Source organism: Passer domesticus, chromosome 19 (assembly GCF_036417665.1).
Source record: "Passer domesticus isolate bPasDom1 chromosome 19, bPasDom1.hap1, whole genome shotgun sequence".
In the NCBI taxonomy this organism is placed as follows: Eukaryota; Metazoa; Chordata; class Aves; order Passeriformes; family Passeridae; genus Passer; species Passer domesticus.
In genome coordinates, this window is record NC_087492.1 from 12,127,011 (window position 1) to 12,142,094 (window position 15,084).

The 15,084-nt window shown below is 51.4% G+C and overlaps 1 protein-coding gene across 5 annotated transcripts in view; it reads right to left on the reverse strand.

Annotated features, from left to right (window-relative positions):
- The window catches only part of LOC135283685 (S-adenosyl-L-methionine-dependent tRNA 4-demethylwyosine synthase TYW1-like), a 99,694-nt gene that overhangs the window by 38,027 nt on the left and 46,583 nt on the right, over positions 1-15,084 (reverse strand). For all 5 annotated transcript variants that reach the window (XM_064394726.1, XM_064394725.1, XM_064394723.1 and 2 more), the window contains 2 exons: positions 13,614-13,791; positions 9,878-10,013 (listed from right to left, as the gene is read on the reverse strand). In XM_064394726.1, coding sequence (XP_064250796.1) covers positions 9,878-10,013; positions 13,614-13,791 — 314 coding nt within the window. The remainder of the gene's footprint in view (positions 1-9,877; positions 10,014-13,613; positions 13,792-15,084) is intronic.

The window sequence follows — 15,084 nt, forward strand, 5'->3', positions numbered from 1 at the left end:
TGTCACCTCATAGTGACAAACCTGCCACCTCAGGGCACAGTCAGACCCCAGCAGTGCAGGGAGGGTGGGAGAAACACAATATTAAGGAATAAACTACAGGGGAGTTCCAAAGAAGGGCTGGAGTATATCCAGGGAAGGGAAGGGAGCGGGGAAGGGGCTGGAGCCTGGAGAAAAGGAGGCTCAGGGGGCCCTTGTGGCTCTGCACAGCTCCTGACAGGAGGGGACAGCCGGGGGGTCGGGCTGTGCTCCAGGGAACAGGGACAGGAGGAGAGGGAACGGCCTCAGGCTGGGCCAGGGGAGGCTCAGGGTGGATTTTGGGGAAATTTCTTCACTGAAAGGGAGGTCAGGCCCTGGCACAGGTGCCAGGGAGGTGGTAGAGTCCCCATCCCTGGAGTGGTTCAAAGCATGAGTGGATGTGGTAACAGGGTCAGCGGTGGCCTGGGCAGTGCTGGAGGAATGGCTGGACTCAGCACCCTGGGGGTTTTTTCAGCCTCAGTGATTGTGCGGTAGGAGGAAGTTTGCCTCTAACAACAACACATCAGCATCTTAACATACACTGGGGAATGTGGAGAAAGAGCCTGAGAGTGGCATTTGCATGGGCAAAAAGGAGTTGGGGGTGAAGATCAGCTCAAAAAGAGCAGCTCAAAAAGAGCAGCTCAAATCCAGCCCCACTCAGGCCAAGGCTGGGGCTGAGGCAGGAACTGAACATTCCCAGAGCCATTCCAGGCCCAGGGCTGGAGCCCAGGCTGCCCCACAGCACTGCCAGCTGCTCAGGAGTTTTCAGCCATCCCAGTTATTTATACACCCAGCCAAAGACTTGGATGCTTCCTCACAGATCATCTCTATAGCTGGAAATCTCAGCCAGGAAAACAACTTCCCACTGAGATTTCCCAGGGGCCTGAAGAAATAGTCTTCAAAATTGCTGTGTTTTGCTCAGCAATAGGGCATACAGGAAAGGAGAATAAACTGTATTTTAAATAACCCTGTAATACTGAAGGGTTGAGGGAGTAACTGAAGGATCAGCCTCGAGGAGGGAAAGTTTTGGGGTGGCCATTTGTGGCTTCCCATCTTCTGAAGGATTCCACAGGAAGGATGTGAAGGACTTGGGACAAGGGCCTGGAGTGCCAGGACAGGGGAAATGGCTTCCCACTGCCAGAGGGCAGGGTGAGATGGGATTGTTCCTGTGAGGGTGGCACAGACAGGAGCTCAGCCACAGCCTGGGAAGAGGTGACTGTATTTATGGGAATAGTGACACTTGTTATCCTGGGAAATAACAAACCAGCAATGCAACTTCCAGTGATGAAAGCAGAGATTAAACTGCCATAAAAACATAATTACCTCATTAAAAAACACTCTTGCAGGCTGTGAAGCAAATGATTTATATTTTTCTTCTGGGTTTTGTCCAAATCATCTAAAAATAGATCTGAAAGCCCCACCAGGATGCTGAAAATCCTGCCCAGTTGACTTCACAAGGAGCGGTGTAAACAAGGAGCCTGACATAAATTTCTCTTATTGATTAAGCAATCCTTGCAAACCCAGTGCTTTTGTAAAGACTTAATTCAAGAGTTGGGCTCTAAAAGAACAATTATGGGCTTTAAACATCTTAAGTGCCCATTCTGGTAAATAGGTGAGCTTGAGCTAGGGCTGAGGGAACTCCTGCAGGTGCTGGAGCAGAGATAAAAATCCCAGCAAAGGATTGACTCAAGTCCTGGTGTCTGGGGATCCACAGTGCAAGGTGTGCTCCACCTGAGGAGCTGCTCGGGGGACACCTGAAATTCCAACACCTCACATTATAGTACTCCTTTAAAGACCCAGTGTCCATGAAATGCCTTCTGATCCTGCTGCTTCCACAGCAAGCTGGACTCAGAGAGCCCAGAGGGAGATCAGAGTCCCCAGGATTGTTAAGCAAATTCCAACCCTGAGCTAGAAGGACATAAAAGCAATGATGCAAACACACTCACATTTGTACAGCTCTGTAAACAGCTGTTTTCTATTACACGTATTTATTATGCATCATCAACTCTCCAGTTCCAGGGCTCATCACCCCCAAACACTCCAGACCTGCTGGGTTTGGCACTAAGCAGTTACCGATCATTTGCACTGCATCTCATTTGGTTCTTGCACCAAACAGATTTTGTCCCCCTTGTCCTGTCACTCTCTGCCTGTATCAAAGTCCCTCTCCCTCCTTTTAAAAGGCCTGTTTAGGCTCTGGAAGGGGCTCTAAAGTCTCCCTGGAGCCTTACCTTCTCCAGGTGAACATCCCCAGCTCTCCCAGCCTGGCTCCTGGAGCATCTCCATGGCCTCTCGTGGACCCACAGTTCACACCTTCCCTGGTAATTCTATGAATTACCACATTATAACCACAATGATACAAATTTCTGGGAATTCAGTGAAAGATGCCCCAGAAGGTTTCCAGCTTCAGAGGGGACTCAATCCTTGTGCTGCAGCTCCTGCATTTCTCCCATTGCCAAATCCAACAGCAGCTTCATCCAAGGAGAACACACAAGACTTGGCTCCCAAGTGCACAACCTGCAAGTCAACAGTCTCCAGAGGGGTCACTGGAGCAGCCATGGAAATCACAGATGGCCACGTGGTCTGCAAGGTCACAGCCAGCACTTAGAGCCACCAGCACCCAGCTCCCACCCCCAGCTCCCCATGGCCTGGTGGGGTGGACAGGAACAGGGCCAAGGCACCCACATCCCCATGGGACAAGGGAAGCATCACTCCTTGGCATGAGCCTGTTTATTGCCCAAAGCCACCTGACCAAGGAGGTTTGGGCTCTCTGTGACCCCAAGGAGCTGAACTGGGAGAAGATCAGTGAGCAAGCACTGAAGGCACAGCCCTTCCCTGAGCTCTGCTGCCACACTCCTGCTGCAGGATCCTGCCCTGAAGGTCCCAGTGAACAAACCAGGTCTGGTTCCCTTGGAGCCAAGCATGTGGGTCTCACCCTGGGGCAGGAGAAGGTCCCCAAGGCCACCGAAAGGACACGTGGCACTGAACAGCCCTGGGCACTCCGTCCGTGTGTCCATGTGTCCAAGTGTCCGTGTGTCCCTGTGTCTGTGTGTCCATGTTTCCATGTGTCCAAGTGTCCCTGTGTCTGTGTGTCCATGTTTCCATGTGTCTCTGTGTGTCCACATGTCCCTGTGTGCAAGTGTCCAAGTATGTCAGTGTGTCCCTGTGTTGGTGTGTCCAACATGTCCATGTGTCCATGTCTCTCTGTGTCTGCGTGTCGATGTGTCTGTGTCCCTGTGTCCTCATGTCCCTGTGTCTGTGTGTCCCTGTGTGTCCAACATGTTGATGTGTCTGTGTCTGTGTGTCCCTGTGTCCTCGTGTCCCTGTGTCAGTGCAAGCCTGGCTGCCAAGCACCCCTGCACGCAGCCCATCACAGCCACCCTTCAGGAACGGATTTCTCCCCCTCCAAAGCAACATCCTCCTGATTCTGCCTTTCCCAAACCCAGGAGGGTGTTCCCACCACCACCACATTCCCAGAAAATCCCTTTCCTTGCTTGCAGTGCTTCTGTCTCAGTTAGGCACTCCCCATTCCAGATGAGCACACACATCACTCCTGCAGATGTTTTATCAACTTGTCTTTCCTGAAATGCCAAATGCAAGGATCCAGAGGAATGGATTCAATGAACCCATTAAATGCCTCTCACCTGTGAGAGCTGCTGGGGTTGGCTCAGTGCGGAGAGAAATGCAGATTTAATGCATTTAGCAACTGCAGTGTGATGCACTGCCCTGCACAGGCCCAACCTGAGCCATTCAGCCCCATCAGCTCAGCTTCACAATAAAGGGCTCAAATAAAACCTTGGCTGGAAGCAAAATGCAGCCCCAAGTTTCCCTTGCTGCCACAAGCAGAATTTTAGGGTTGTTCTTTCTTTCTGGAGAGTTCCCATAAAAACACACACAGGCTCAGCCTCCTCAGGGGGCCTGTCCATGCAAACTGCTCTAGTTCACAACCAGAGAACAAAAATGTGACCAAATGTCCCCAAGGCCACAGAGGCTGCTGGGGGAGCTGGGAGCTCCCAGAGCCAAGTCCAGGGCAGGAAACAGCCCTTGGCTGGTGGCTGGGTAATAAATAACCTGGAAGGGGAACAGAGACTGGTTTGAACCAAGCTCCTTAAAAGCCAAGGCTGGCATCTCTCAGACAGCTTCTAGAAGAGCTCCAGGCAAAGGAGAGATGCTCTTTAACAGAGGCTGAGAACTGCAAATGCTCCTGACACTTCTGCAGCAGAAAAGCTGGGCAAGCTGGAGAACATCTGCTGCCTGAGGAGGGAAGGGATGAGTGTAGCTGGAAGGGGAGGAGGAGGAGGGCCCTGCTACTGCCACTTCCCAAGGCCATGGGAGGGGGCAGAGGTGCTCTGTCCCAACCCCGAGGTGGCACTGGCACCCTCTGCCAGGCAGGAATGAGAGGAGGGGCTTCACCTGGGATGATGGCTGGGGAGAACACAGATTCCATCCCCCCCCCGTGCCTGGGGCTCTCTGGGTGGCCACAGTACCCTCCCTTCCCCAGCCTCACTCCCTGCCTCCCCAACATGCACAGGACAGCAGCTGCTGGGGTAACACATCCCTTTGCCTGGACGGTATGAACATCCCTTTGTGTGGTATGAACATTTCACCCCTTCCTTGCCTGCAAGCAAACCAGGAGGGACTAGCACAGCCAGAGCAATGAGATTTTGCTCCCTCAGCAGCCAAGCACCGTGCTGAAGCCTGGTTTGGATTGCTGTGAGGACACTCAAAGGACATGTGTTTCAGAAGCAATAACTCCATATTAACATCATACCTGTGTCACACTCTTCAGGCTGCATTGCCCAAGGCTTTCACCACAAGTCTCATTAGCAATCCCATTAAAACAAGAACACAGCTGGTGGGAGCATTTACTGTGCAGAAGAGTCAAATTCTTCTAAATTTATAGTGGCAAAATTGATTACTGATGCTAACATCTGTTGCAGATTTTACATTTAAATTCTCCTTAAAAAGTCCCCCCTCTCAGAAACATCATACATGGCTCCCCTCCCCCAGGAGCCACATAAATCATCTCCCTGCAAATCAAATCTGTCTTTTCATAAAAACAATTGTGCCTGTCATTTGTTACAAAATAATCAGCACTAAAACCTGCTGAGGATATAACTCGATGTATTTATGCTGTTTGTAATCACACAAAGACAAGAGTGACTTGGAAGACAGGATAATGCTGGGAAAAACAAAGAGTCAAGTAAATAGCAGCGGATGCAAGGCTGGGAATGTTTAAATATCAAACTGGTCTCTTCATCACCCAGGAATGTAACAAGAGCTACCTGTGAACAGTGTGAAAATGCAGACCTGGAGACAGCATTGGGAGATTGTTTTGTATCTCATGCCTTCCCCTGGATAAACCATTCCTAGCACCTGCCAGCAAGGAACATCCAGCCACCAAACCCAGGCAGTGTGATGTCCTAGCACAGGCAGAGGGAACCATTTTCCTTCTTGATCTTTTTTTAATAAGGGAAAAAACCCAGGTGTCTGCTCCACCTCTCCCAGCAAGCCCTGACCCTGCTTCTCCAGGAAATCCTAATCCCCTTGAAGCAGAGAGTGAGGGCAAGGTTGGATCCCAGATCGGCAGCAGTGCTGTGTGTGATGTCTAAAGGCACAGCCTGAGCTCCTGGCAGTGCCAATGAGCTGCTTCCTCTGCTTTGTGACCCTCTGGAAGGACAGGGTTCTGCTCCATCATCACTTCCCGCAGCGCCACACCATCCCATTAACCTCCAGGGCTCATTCCTGCTCTGTGCATGGCTCCAGGCTGTTTGAGAGGACATTGGCACCTGCAGGTCCCCTCAGCTCAGCTCTGCCTGCCTGACTCTGGCTCTGCAAGTCCTGCCAGGCCAGCCCATGCATGGGACAGGATTCATCATGAGGAGCTCAAGGGGTACAGACAGAGGAGGTGACGCCACACCAGGGCTGGAAGATGTTCCTCAGAGCATGAGTGACAGCAGGGACCTTCAGCCCAGAGCTCACAAGCCCATGGACACCCATGGACCAGCAGCCACTTATTCAAGAGCTGTTTTGCTCACCCTCGGTCACGAGGAGCATTCCCAGCAGGTCAGGGAGGGATCCCAATCCTGGGGGCAGCTCTGGATGCTGTGTCCAGCTCTGGATCCTCAGCACAGCAGGGACAGGAGCTCCTGGAGCGGGGCCAGCTCAGGCTGGGAGGATGAGGAGGGCCTGGAACATCTCGGTGCCCAGGAAAGGCTGAGGGAGCTGGGGCTGCTCAGCCTGGAGAGGAGCCCCAGCTGAGAGGGGCCCTCAGCCCTGGCTGAGGGTTGTTTTCTTGCTCAGTACATCTGGTTAAAGGTATCTTGGAAAAAAAAGCATCCATCTCCAGGGATGGAAAATCTTCCCCTTCCCTCCTGAGCTGGACCCTCATCATTGGTTGGCAACCCATTCCTCAATGGATATGGATTAGGAAGCAGCAGTGGCTGGAAGAAACACCTTTTAGTAGAGATTTCTCATCCTGATGACAAGACAACGATTCACATTGTCAGTGCCTGCTCCAAGAGCTTGTCTATCAAGCCAGGTCATCTCTCAATCACTCTCACAAACTCAAGGCTGTCAGAGGGTGAGGCTCCAAAACTCAAATGTGGTGTTTGGGAAGGGCACAGTCTAAAATTGCACATGCTCATGTCTTTCCTTTCCCTCTGCATTTAATTTCAGGTTTAGAGGAATCAGGACAAGAAACAAAAGGCCTTTGGGAGTCCACCTGCTGTTTAACATAAACTCCTCTCTCAAAAGGGCTTCTCAGCACAGAAAATGCAACATGAAGATCATTTCAATGACAGCAGCTCTAGAAAGGATCAAACTTGCTCCAAGTAGCAGTGGACAAAGGGGGGGGGTTCATGTTGTTTGCTGCAGAGAGAAATAGCACAAAAGCTTTTTATCTTTTCTTCCTGGGCTTCCTTTGAAAATGAATGTAGCAACTAATCCCCGACATGTTGGATGAGGCTTGTCAGATCATCCTGGGAACAATTTGTTATTAAATTCACCCTTTTACTGAGACTCAAGAACTGTGTGCAGAAGTTCAGTTAAAAGCATGAAATCCATTATCAGCATAACTGGGCCAAGGCCAGGCTGGATGGGGTCTGCAGCAGCATGGGCTGATGGAAGGGGTGACTTTAAGGTCCTTTCCAACCCACACCATTCTAGGATTCTGAGTTCTATAACCACCTCACTGGGGAAAGAGGTTTGAAGCCCATCTTTGCCTAGGCCCTCCCATATTTAACAAGACCTGGGCTTCGGCTGGAGGAAAGAGAACAGCCAAGACAAACATCCTCTCTCCTTTCTCACTTAAAACCATGTACTTCCCTCTTCCTTTCTTCCATTTTTCAGTCTGGATTACCAAAGCAGAGGATTATTTTGCCACTGCAGTCCCAGGCAGGGAGCAGGGAGAGAGCAGGACCAGCGCCTCCCAAACCCCACAAGGGTGATCACAGCAGGTACAACTCATGTTCCTATAAACTCCCTTTGCCAACTTTTATTTTTCAGTGTGTCCAGCTCAAAGCTGCCCATGACTGCTCAGCTGTGACTCAGATGAGCTGCAGTGCCAGCTCCCCTCCACCTGGGAAGGACTGAATCAGCCTGGGAGGGTTGTCAGGCACTGGGAAAAACTGGGACTTGTATTTGTTTCCAGATAAATTAATAACACCTTCCCAACAGAGTGCAGCAGCATTCCACAGCCAGCCTGGAGAAGGGCCTGCATGTCCCAGGTGCTTTGGCTGCCACCACCTCCCATAGCCACAGTCCCACAGAACAGCTCCTGCAGGGCAGCCGGGAGGGGAACAGAGAGCTGCTGCTGCCCAGGAGCACCCCGAGGTTTTGGGTACCAGAATCCTGTGTTTGATCAGTGCAGGGACTGTCCCCTGTGCTGGCACTGCTGGGCACCTCCAACCAGAGTCAGCCCTGGGCCCCTCAGGACAATGCAGACCCTGAGGGACTGGAGCAGCTGAAGGAAGGGTCTGGAGCCCCAGGAGCAGCTGAGGGAGCTGGGAAGGGGCTCAGCCTGGAGAAAAGGAGGCTCAGGGGGCCCTTGTGGCTCTGCACAGCTCCTGACAGGAGGGGACAGCTGGGGGTGTTGGGCTGTGCTCCAGGGAACAGGGGACAAAGAGAAACGACCTCAGGCTGTGCCAGGGGAGATTTAGGCTGGATATTAGGGAAAATTTCCCCATGGAAAGGCTGGTCAGACACTGGCAGGGGCTGCCCAGGGAGGGTTGGAGCCCCCACCACTGGAGGTGTCCAAGGAAGGGCTGGGCATGGCACTCAGTGCTCTGGGCACAGCTTGGACTGGATGGGCTGGGAGGGCTTTTCCAGCCTCACTGATTCTGGGATTAAGAGAAAACCAACAAACAGCAGCTTCCCCAAGAGTTCCTGCTGTCCCCACATGTGATGCAGCCTCGTGCAGCTGAGCAGGGCTGGCAGAGCAGGGTTTCAACTGGAACAACCATTAATTGGCTCTTGTGTTATCAGTGTTTCAAGGACCCTTCAAAGTGCAGTTGCTTGGAGGAGAAAATGCACCTGGCTAGTGGAGCTGCTTTCTCCTCTCCTCTTCACCTTGACCAGGGTATTTTTAGCTGTATGGACAGACTTGCCAATACTTTCACCTTCAATTGTTTGCAAGGAAACTTCTCCCATTAATGAACACTCAGGGTCAAGAGAGGCAGCAGGAAAGAAATGATGGGCAAAAGCAACTTCCCAAAAGGCTTTTTCAATATTTTGTGCCTTCAGTATTTTAGCTCCACTTCTTCCCACAGATTTCCCTGTTCACAGAGAATTTAGTTTGCACTTGATTTCAATACCCTCAGAGTTTGGCCTGAGGTTTTGCACAGGAGAGCTGCACCTCCATACACAAAGCACCTGACCACGCTGCCCACGTGTCTTTGCAGCAGAAAGTGCCACTCAATTCCTCTGAGTCTCACAGATCCACTAATCTAATTCCTTTGGCAGAGAATGGTCCAACACCATCATCTGAGAGGCTGGAAAGCTCATTATTCCTACAAAACCTCATTATTCCAAAGCAACAGTCTCTCTTGGCTGTTCACCCCAGCAGGTAACATGTCAATGGCTGGCAGATCAGTAAACACAGCCCTGGCTCCCACCAGAGCCCAGGAGCAGGAACAAGAGAGACAGACATGCTTGTGAGGCACTGTTCTTGCCCACTCCTGTGCTGCTGGGCCCAGGAGTGCTTCATCAATGACTCCAAAGCTCACCTGTCAGAGCCTGAGCTGACACCACGCCAGGGCCCCAGGCACTGCTCAGCTGAGTCCAACACACACAGGGCAAAGCCCCCTTGCTGCTGTGCTCAGATCCCCTGGGCTGGGCCAAGCTCCCAGAAAAAAGCAGATTTCTCTGGGGCAGGAGGGTGACAGAGCTACCAAACCCCAGCACACACATTTTAATGTCCTTCATGTGCTGCCGTTTCCAGGGAGCCTCTGAGAGCCAGGGCAAAGGAACATAGGGGATTTACAACTCTTCCCTGAATTTCCAGCTTTCCTTCAGCAACCTGTTTTTAGTGTAACCCCTCTGTTAGGAAATCTATTATTTGATAATCTCTTCATCCCTCACAGCACCTTTTATTCACAGCATTTACTGCCCCATTTGACACACACATTCTGTTCTGGAAAACCACTCAAACCTGCTGCACTTCACACACCCGAATGCCCCAGCCATGGAAATATACTCCCAACACACCCAGAACCCACTCCATGGTCCATCTTAGAGCCTCTCAAGTCTTCTACTTCTGCAGAAATTAGAAGCAGGTTAAGGTGTGGAGGAAGAAAAAAGACTGGTGAGTCAGCAAAGTGTAGAAGGAAGGAAAAAGGCATTTAGAAGTCCATTCTTAAGTGGGTACCTTTTCAGCTAAGGCCTTTAAGCTGTCTAGAAACCTCTGCCAGAAGTCCTTGAAGAGGGGTCTGTCAATCCTCCTCAGGCTCTCCTTGGTGCTGGCATCCACACTGACGTAGAGCTGGGTCACAGGCTCCAGCCTCCTGTGAAGGGAAAAGGGAATTGCTGCTTTCATAAATCTGCAGCTTGAGTTTGTGCTCTCCTACAAAAGCAGGAACGGCAACTGGACAGGATTTCCAGGGAATGTTCATCTTTGTCAATGATCCTGGAGGGATTTTCCAACCTCAGGGACTCTGTGACTCTAAATTCAGCCAGTTCCTACTGCTGGACATGCTGAAGTCCCCTGACCTGCAGCAGGATCATCAAGGACATTTTGAAGGAGATAGCAAAGCTGTTTAGAAAATAAACCCACACACAAACCACAGCCGTGTTCTCCTGCCACAGAAATCCTGGAGCAGAGCCCTTCTGGTCACAAGTGCTGGTCCCAGCACCTGGGAGCCCACACTGGGAACTCCTGGAGGGACTAAACCTCCTTTGCTGTGGGAAGAGCCTGGCTGGAGGCTGATCCCTTCCATAAATGCCAGGGGAATAAGGAAGAAGCAGCAACACCACAGTCCAACAGCAAAAAGATCAAAGGGATTAAGAACAGCCTAGAAAGGAGCTCCCTCAGAATCCCAGGATCACTGAGGTTGGAAAAGCCCTGCAGTGTCACCAAGCCCAGCTTGTGTCTGATCCCCACCTTGCCACCAGCCCAAGGCAGTGAGTGCCACCTCCAGGGGTGGGGACACTGCTCAGGATGGAGACAGAGCCTTTCCCCTGACAGAGTGACAGAGGCAGTGAGTGTAACACACCCACCCCTCGTGGCAGCTCCCACCCCAGAGGCTGCAGCAGCAACAACCACGTCCCAGTGCACCACAGAGCTCCCAGCATGTGGGGACAGCATCTGGGGAGTGTTTTGTGTGAAGTCTGTAATGAGCAGGCACCAGTCCCAGCTTCATTTAGTTCTCTAGAGAGGATAAGAAGAAATCAGAAGCTATTGTTCAGCTGCCAAACAGTGCCACCTAAAAATACAATGTCACCCAAAGGTGACAGGGACAAAAACTGGCCAGAGTGAGACTGACCAGAGCTCTTTGTGTCCAGAAAAATCCACTTACCATGGACACTCAGTCAACCATTGGAACACATTCTCTGAGTGTGTATTTAGACAGCAAAACAAAATAACCCAGAACAAACTGAACACTTCAGGTTAAAATCTGTTTTGTAAACAAGTTTGTCTGGAGTGACAACCCAAAGCCACAGAGTCCAAAATGACCAAATGTTCTGGGCCTCAGTGAAGTGCTCAGTTTCCAGGAACACTGAGCCAAACTCTTTCTTTACTCAGTGCTGTCTTTGCTTAATTAAAAGGGGCCCTAGTGAAGATGGAGCAGGTGCTTTTCAAAAGAGGGGCTGAGAAAAATCATCTCTTCTCAAACCTAGGGACAGGCAGGAGCCAGACTCACAGTCAGCATGGGGGAAATGAAGGAATTAGAAGTGATCCAAGGGAGGGATTTCAGCCCCAAACAGGAATGGCCCACAGGGCTCTGCATGGCTGGGATCCAAGCCCAGGTGGGCTGGCCACATTCTGCCACGGGGGAACAAGGAGAGAGGGCAGCCAGGGGTGCAGTGAGAACAAGGACACAGACTGGTGTTCCTGGGACAGCTGCAGTGCAGAAGAACAGCAAATCCAGCTGTGTGGTACCAGCTAGCTCAAACACCTGAGGTGAAATCCAGGAGACAAATCCATGGCATTTACACAAAGACGTGGGCAGGAATCCTGAGCTGAAGCATTCAGCTGAGCTGTGCCATCAAATAAATCCACTTCAGGCCTCTAGCCCTGAGGTGGCTGCACCAGGTAGGCAGGACAGAGCCCACAAGGACCAGGAACAGCAACATCAAAAATTAGCATTTGCTGGTGAGCATTAATAATCATCTGCCCATTATTGGCATTGTTATTGATCATAAAGGCAAACCCACACACCAGGGGTGTTCACAGCCAGGGGTCAGAGACAGGAGCCAGGTACAGGTACAGCAGGAGCTCACCTGGTATAAAACTCCCTGAGTTTATTGTGAGCCTGTGGCAGGTGGAGCTGCAGCCTGAGGAGAGGAGAAGGAGGAGAAGGCGGCCCAGGGGGCACCCACTGGAGCCCCTGTCATGAATCCAACAACACCCCAGGCCACACTGCCCTCTCCCAGAAGGGGTTGGGAGGGACCTTAAAGCTCTTCCTGCCATGGCAGGGACACCTTCCATTGTCCCAGGCTACTCCAAACCCTATCCAGCCTGGCCTTGGGCACTGCCAGGGATCCAGGGGCAGCCACAGCTGCTCTGGGCACCCTGTGCCAGGGCCTGCCCACCCTCCCAGGAACAATTCCTCCCCAGTATCCCACCTATCCCTGTCCTCTGGCACTGGGAGCCATTCCCTGTGTCCTGTCCCTCTAGCCCTTGTCCCAAGTCCCTCTCAGCTCTCTTGCACCAGAGGTCACCCTGCCTATTGCAGGATGAACTTTTTGATTACAGCTCCTCTGCTGACAGCACAGAAGTGAACTGGGTGCCTACTTCAGTTCCCATATTAAGCAAATCATCTGCTTTGATGAGCCAAAGATCAGTTGCAATTTTTAAGACAGCAAGACCAGCATTTTATCCCCTTCTTTTTTTCTTTTTAAAAAGATTCAGCAGATCCGAAAAGTGCAGCTTCAAAATAGAGTATGTGCTCTCTTTTTAAACTGCTATATTTAGGAAGGAGCAATTTCTATCTACCAGGCTCATAATACATGACTTAAAGTAACTTGATTACACAATTATTCAATCATTTGGAATGCCTTTGTAGTGTATAATTACTCACTCCCAAACTGCCTGCACTCCCCCCTCAGAGCCAGATTCAGACCACGAGGAGTGCAAAGGAAGCTGTCCCAGGAGCACAGAGGAGGAACTGGAATGAGCTGGGTGACACAAAGGCCACCCTGCCCACAGCTCTCACAGCTCCAGGGCTGGACTTGCTGCTGTTCTCAACTGCTGGGACGCTGAGCAGCCCCAGCCTCCCTGGAGCTGCACTTCCCCACGTGCTGCACTTCCTTTCTACACTTTGGTAACAGCAGCCTGGATACTCCAAAGCATCAGAAAAAGGGATTATTTTCCCTTGTAAAGACTCCAAGAGAGTTCATTGAAGTGTTTGGAAGATTTCATTCAAGTCCCTCTGAGGGAGGTAAAGCAGATCCCACTTTGCTGATGAACATGTGCTTGTCACCCCTCCTGATCCTGCTGGGGATGCTGGGCTGGACAGAGCTGGGGTTGAGCCTTTACAGCTGCTGCTCTGGGGTCAGACAAAGATCAGCCTCAAAAGCAATCTCTGAGCTCAGTCCCTGCTCTGACTGGCAGAAGGACAGAAATTATTCCTGCCCTAGGCACAAACCACAGCTCATTCACTGCTCCCCTCCTGCCACTCCTTCACAGGTGTCACATTCCAGCCTCTCCACTTCCAGCAGCAATCACAGCTTGTTTAAGAGGTACAGAAAAAATCAGACTGAGGGAGAGAAAGGGCTGAGAAGGAGCATGAGGAGACTGAGGTTAAAATCAGATGCTGAGGGGGATTTTCATTGCCAGTGCTCATGCAGAGCTGACTCTGAGGGGCACTAAATGGGACCAGGACACAGGTCAGCACTCCAGTGCTTCAGGAGGAAGTTCAGGAGGAGTTTCCTGCAGCTCTTACCTGATCTCCTCAGGGAACTGGGCGTTGGTGACCAGGAAGGTGGAGATGCCGTGCTGGTGCAGGAGCCTCACGAAGTGGTTGATGTGTGGGTACATGATGGGCTCCCCCACCAGGGACAGGGCACAGTGCTTCACTGCCAGAGCTTCCTCCAGCCGAGCTGCCTTCACTCCTGACACGCCTGGAAAGGGGAGAACACTCCTACATGAACTCATGGGGTCCTGAACAACCTGCTCTGGGGGAAGGTGGCCCTGCCCATGGCAGGGGTTGGAACAAGATGATTTTTAAGGTCCCTTCCAACCCAAACCCTTCTGTGGTTCTGTAACAAATCCCCCTCCCAAACATCTCTATCCAAAACACACCCTGGCACAGGAGGGCTGAGAAGGGCAGCTGGAGCCCTCCCAAAGCAGAGGGGACATCAGGCCAGAGCCAGGACCCAGGGAGCAGCTCTGCAGCACCCAGAGCCTGGGGCTGGGTGTGCCCTGGGCACTGCTGAGAGCAATGTGCTGGTAACTCCTGAGCCAAGATTAAACACTCAAGCCAAGCTCTCCACTGCTGAGACCGTGGGATGCTGCTGAGTGCTGAGACACAAACACACAGGGCAGCTCAGTGCCACTCCAAGAAGGTGTGTTAAGAAAGCAGCCAGGTCATGGCTGTGCTGCTGCTGGTCCCTGTGGGCCTCCAGGAAAGGCAGCTGAGCACAGCTCCCCAAACACAGCAAGGGACTGAACCCTGACTGGAAACACAGCACGTGCAGCTCCACAGAGGATGTGATCAAAAGAAAACCCAGCACATGGCACAGTCCTGAACAGCCAGAGACCTTTCAGAAGGAAAACAAAAGGAGCTCAAATGTAGCATCCATGTGAAAACACCACCTGAGTCCCACTCCTGATGCCCACAGGAGGGAGGGGGAGCTGGATGCTCCTCCAGCCCACCCACACCTGACCAGGTGCTCAGGACCCCGGATGAAATCAGCTGCCTCCAAACATGCTTTTGTTCCAAATCTGTCACTTCACATTTCCCTGACGTGCCTTGACGTACTCAAATCCTATCTGAGGCTTTAGATTGGGGGTTGGTCTGTTTTAAAGATAAAAAACAAAGCCTGGAGTGTGAATCCAGGTCCTCAGCTCCCTTCTCTTTGCCTTGACGCTGCAGTACAGAAAATTACAGCTCTGCTGCAAAGCCCAGATAAAAGAGGTGTTTGTGGATATTGCTCCAGCCTCACGTAGCAAAGCTGGTTTGGAATCAGAGCAGGGCTCAGCGCATTTTCAAGCAGCCAGGCTCAGTCCTGAGGAAGTGACAGGACTAATGGTTATTCCATAGAAACCTGACAGCACTAAATGAGAGCTTTATTGGAGAAGAAAGCAGCATCTCCAGCACATGCTGAGATTAAAGGACTAAGTTTTCATATTTCTAAAACTACTGTAAGTCAGTTTTGGAATTAATTAATTTCTCTCTCTCAGCATTTTGCATT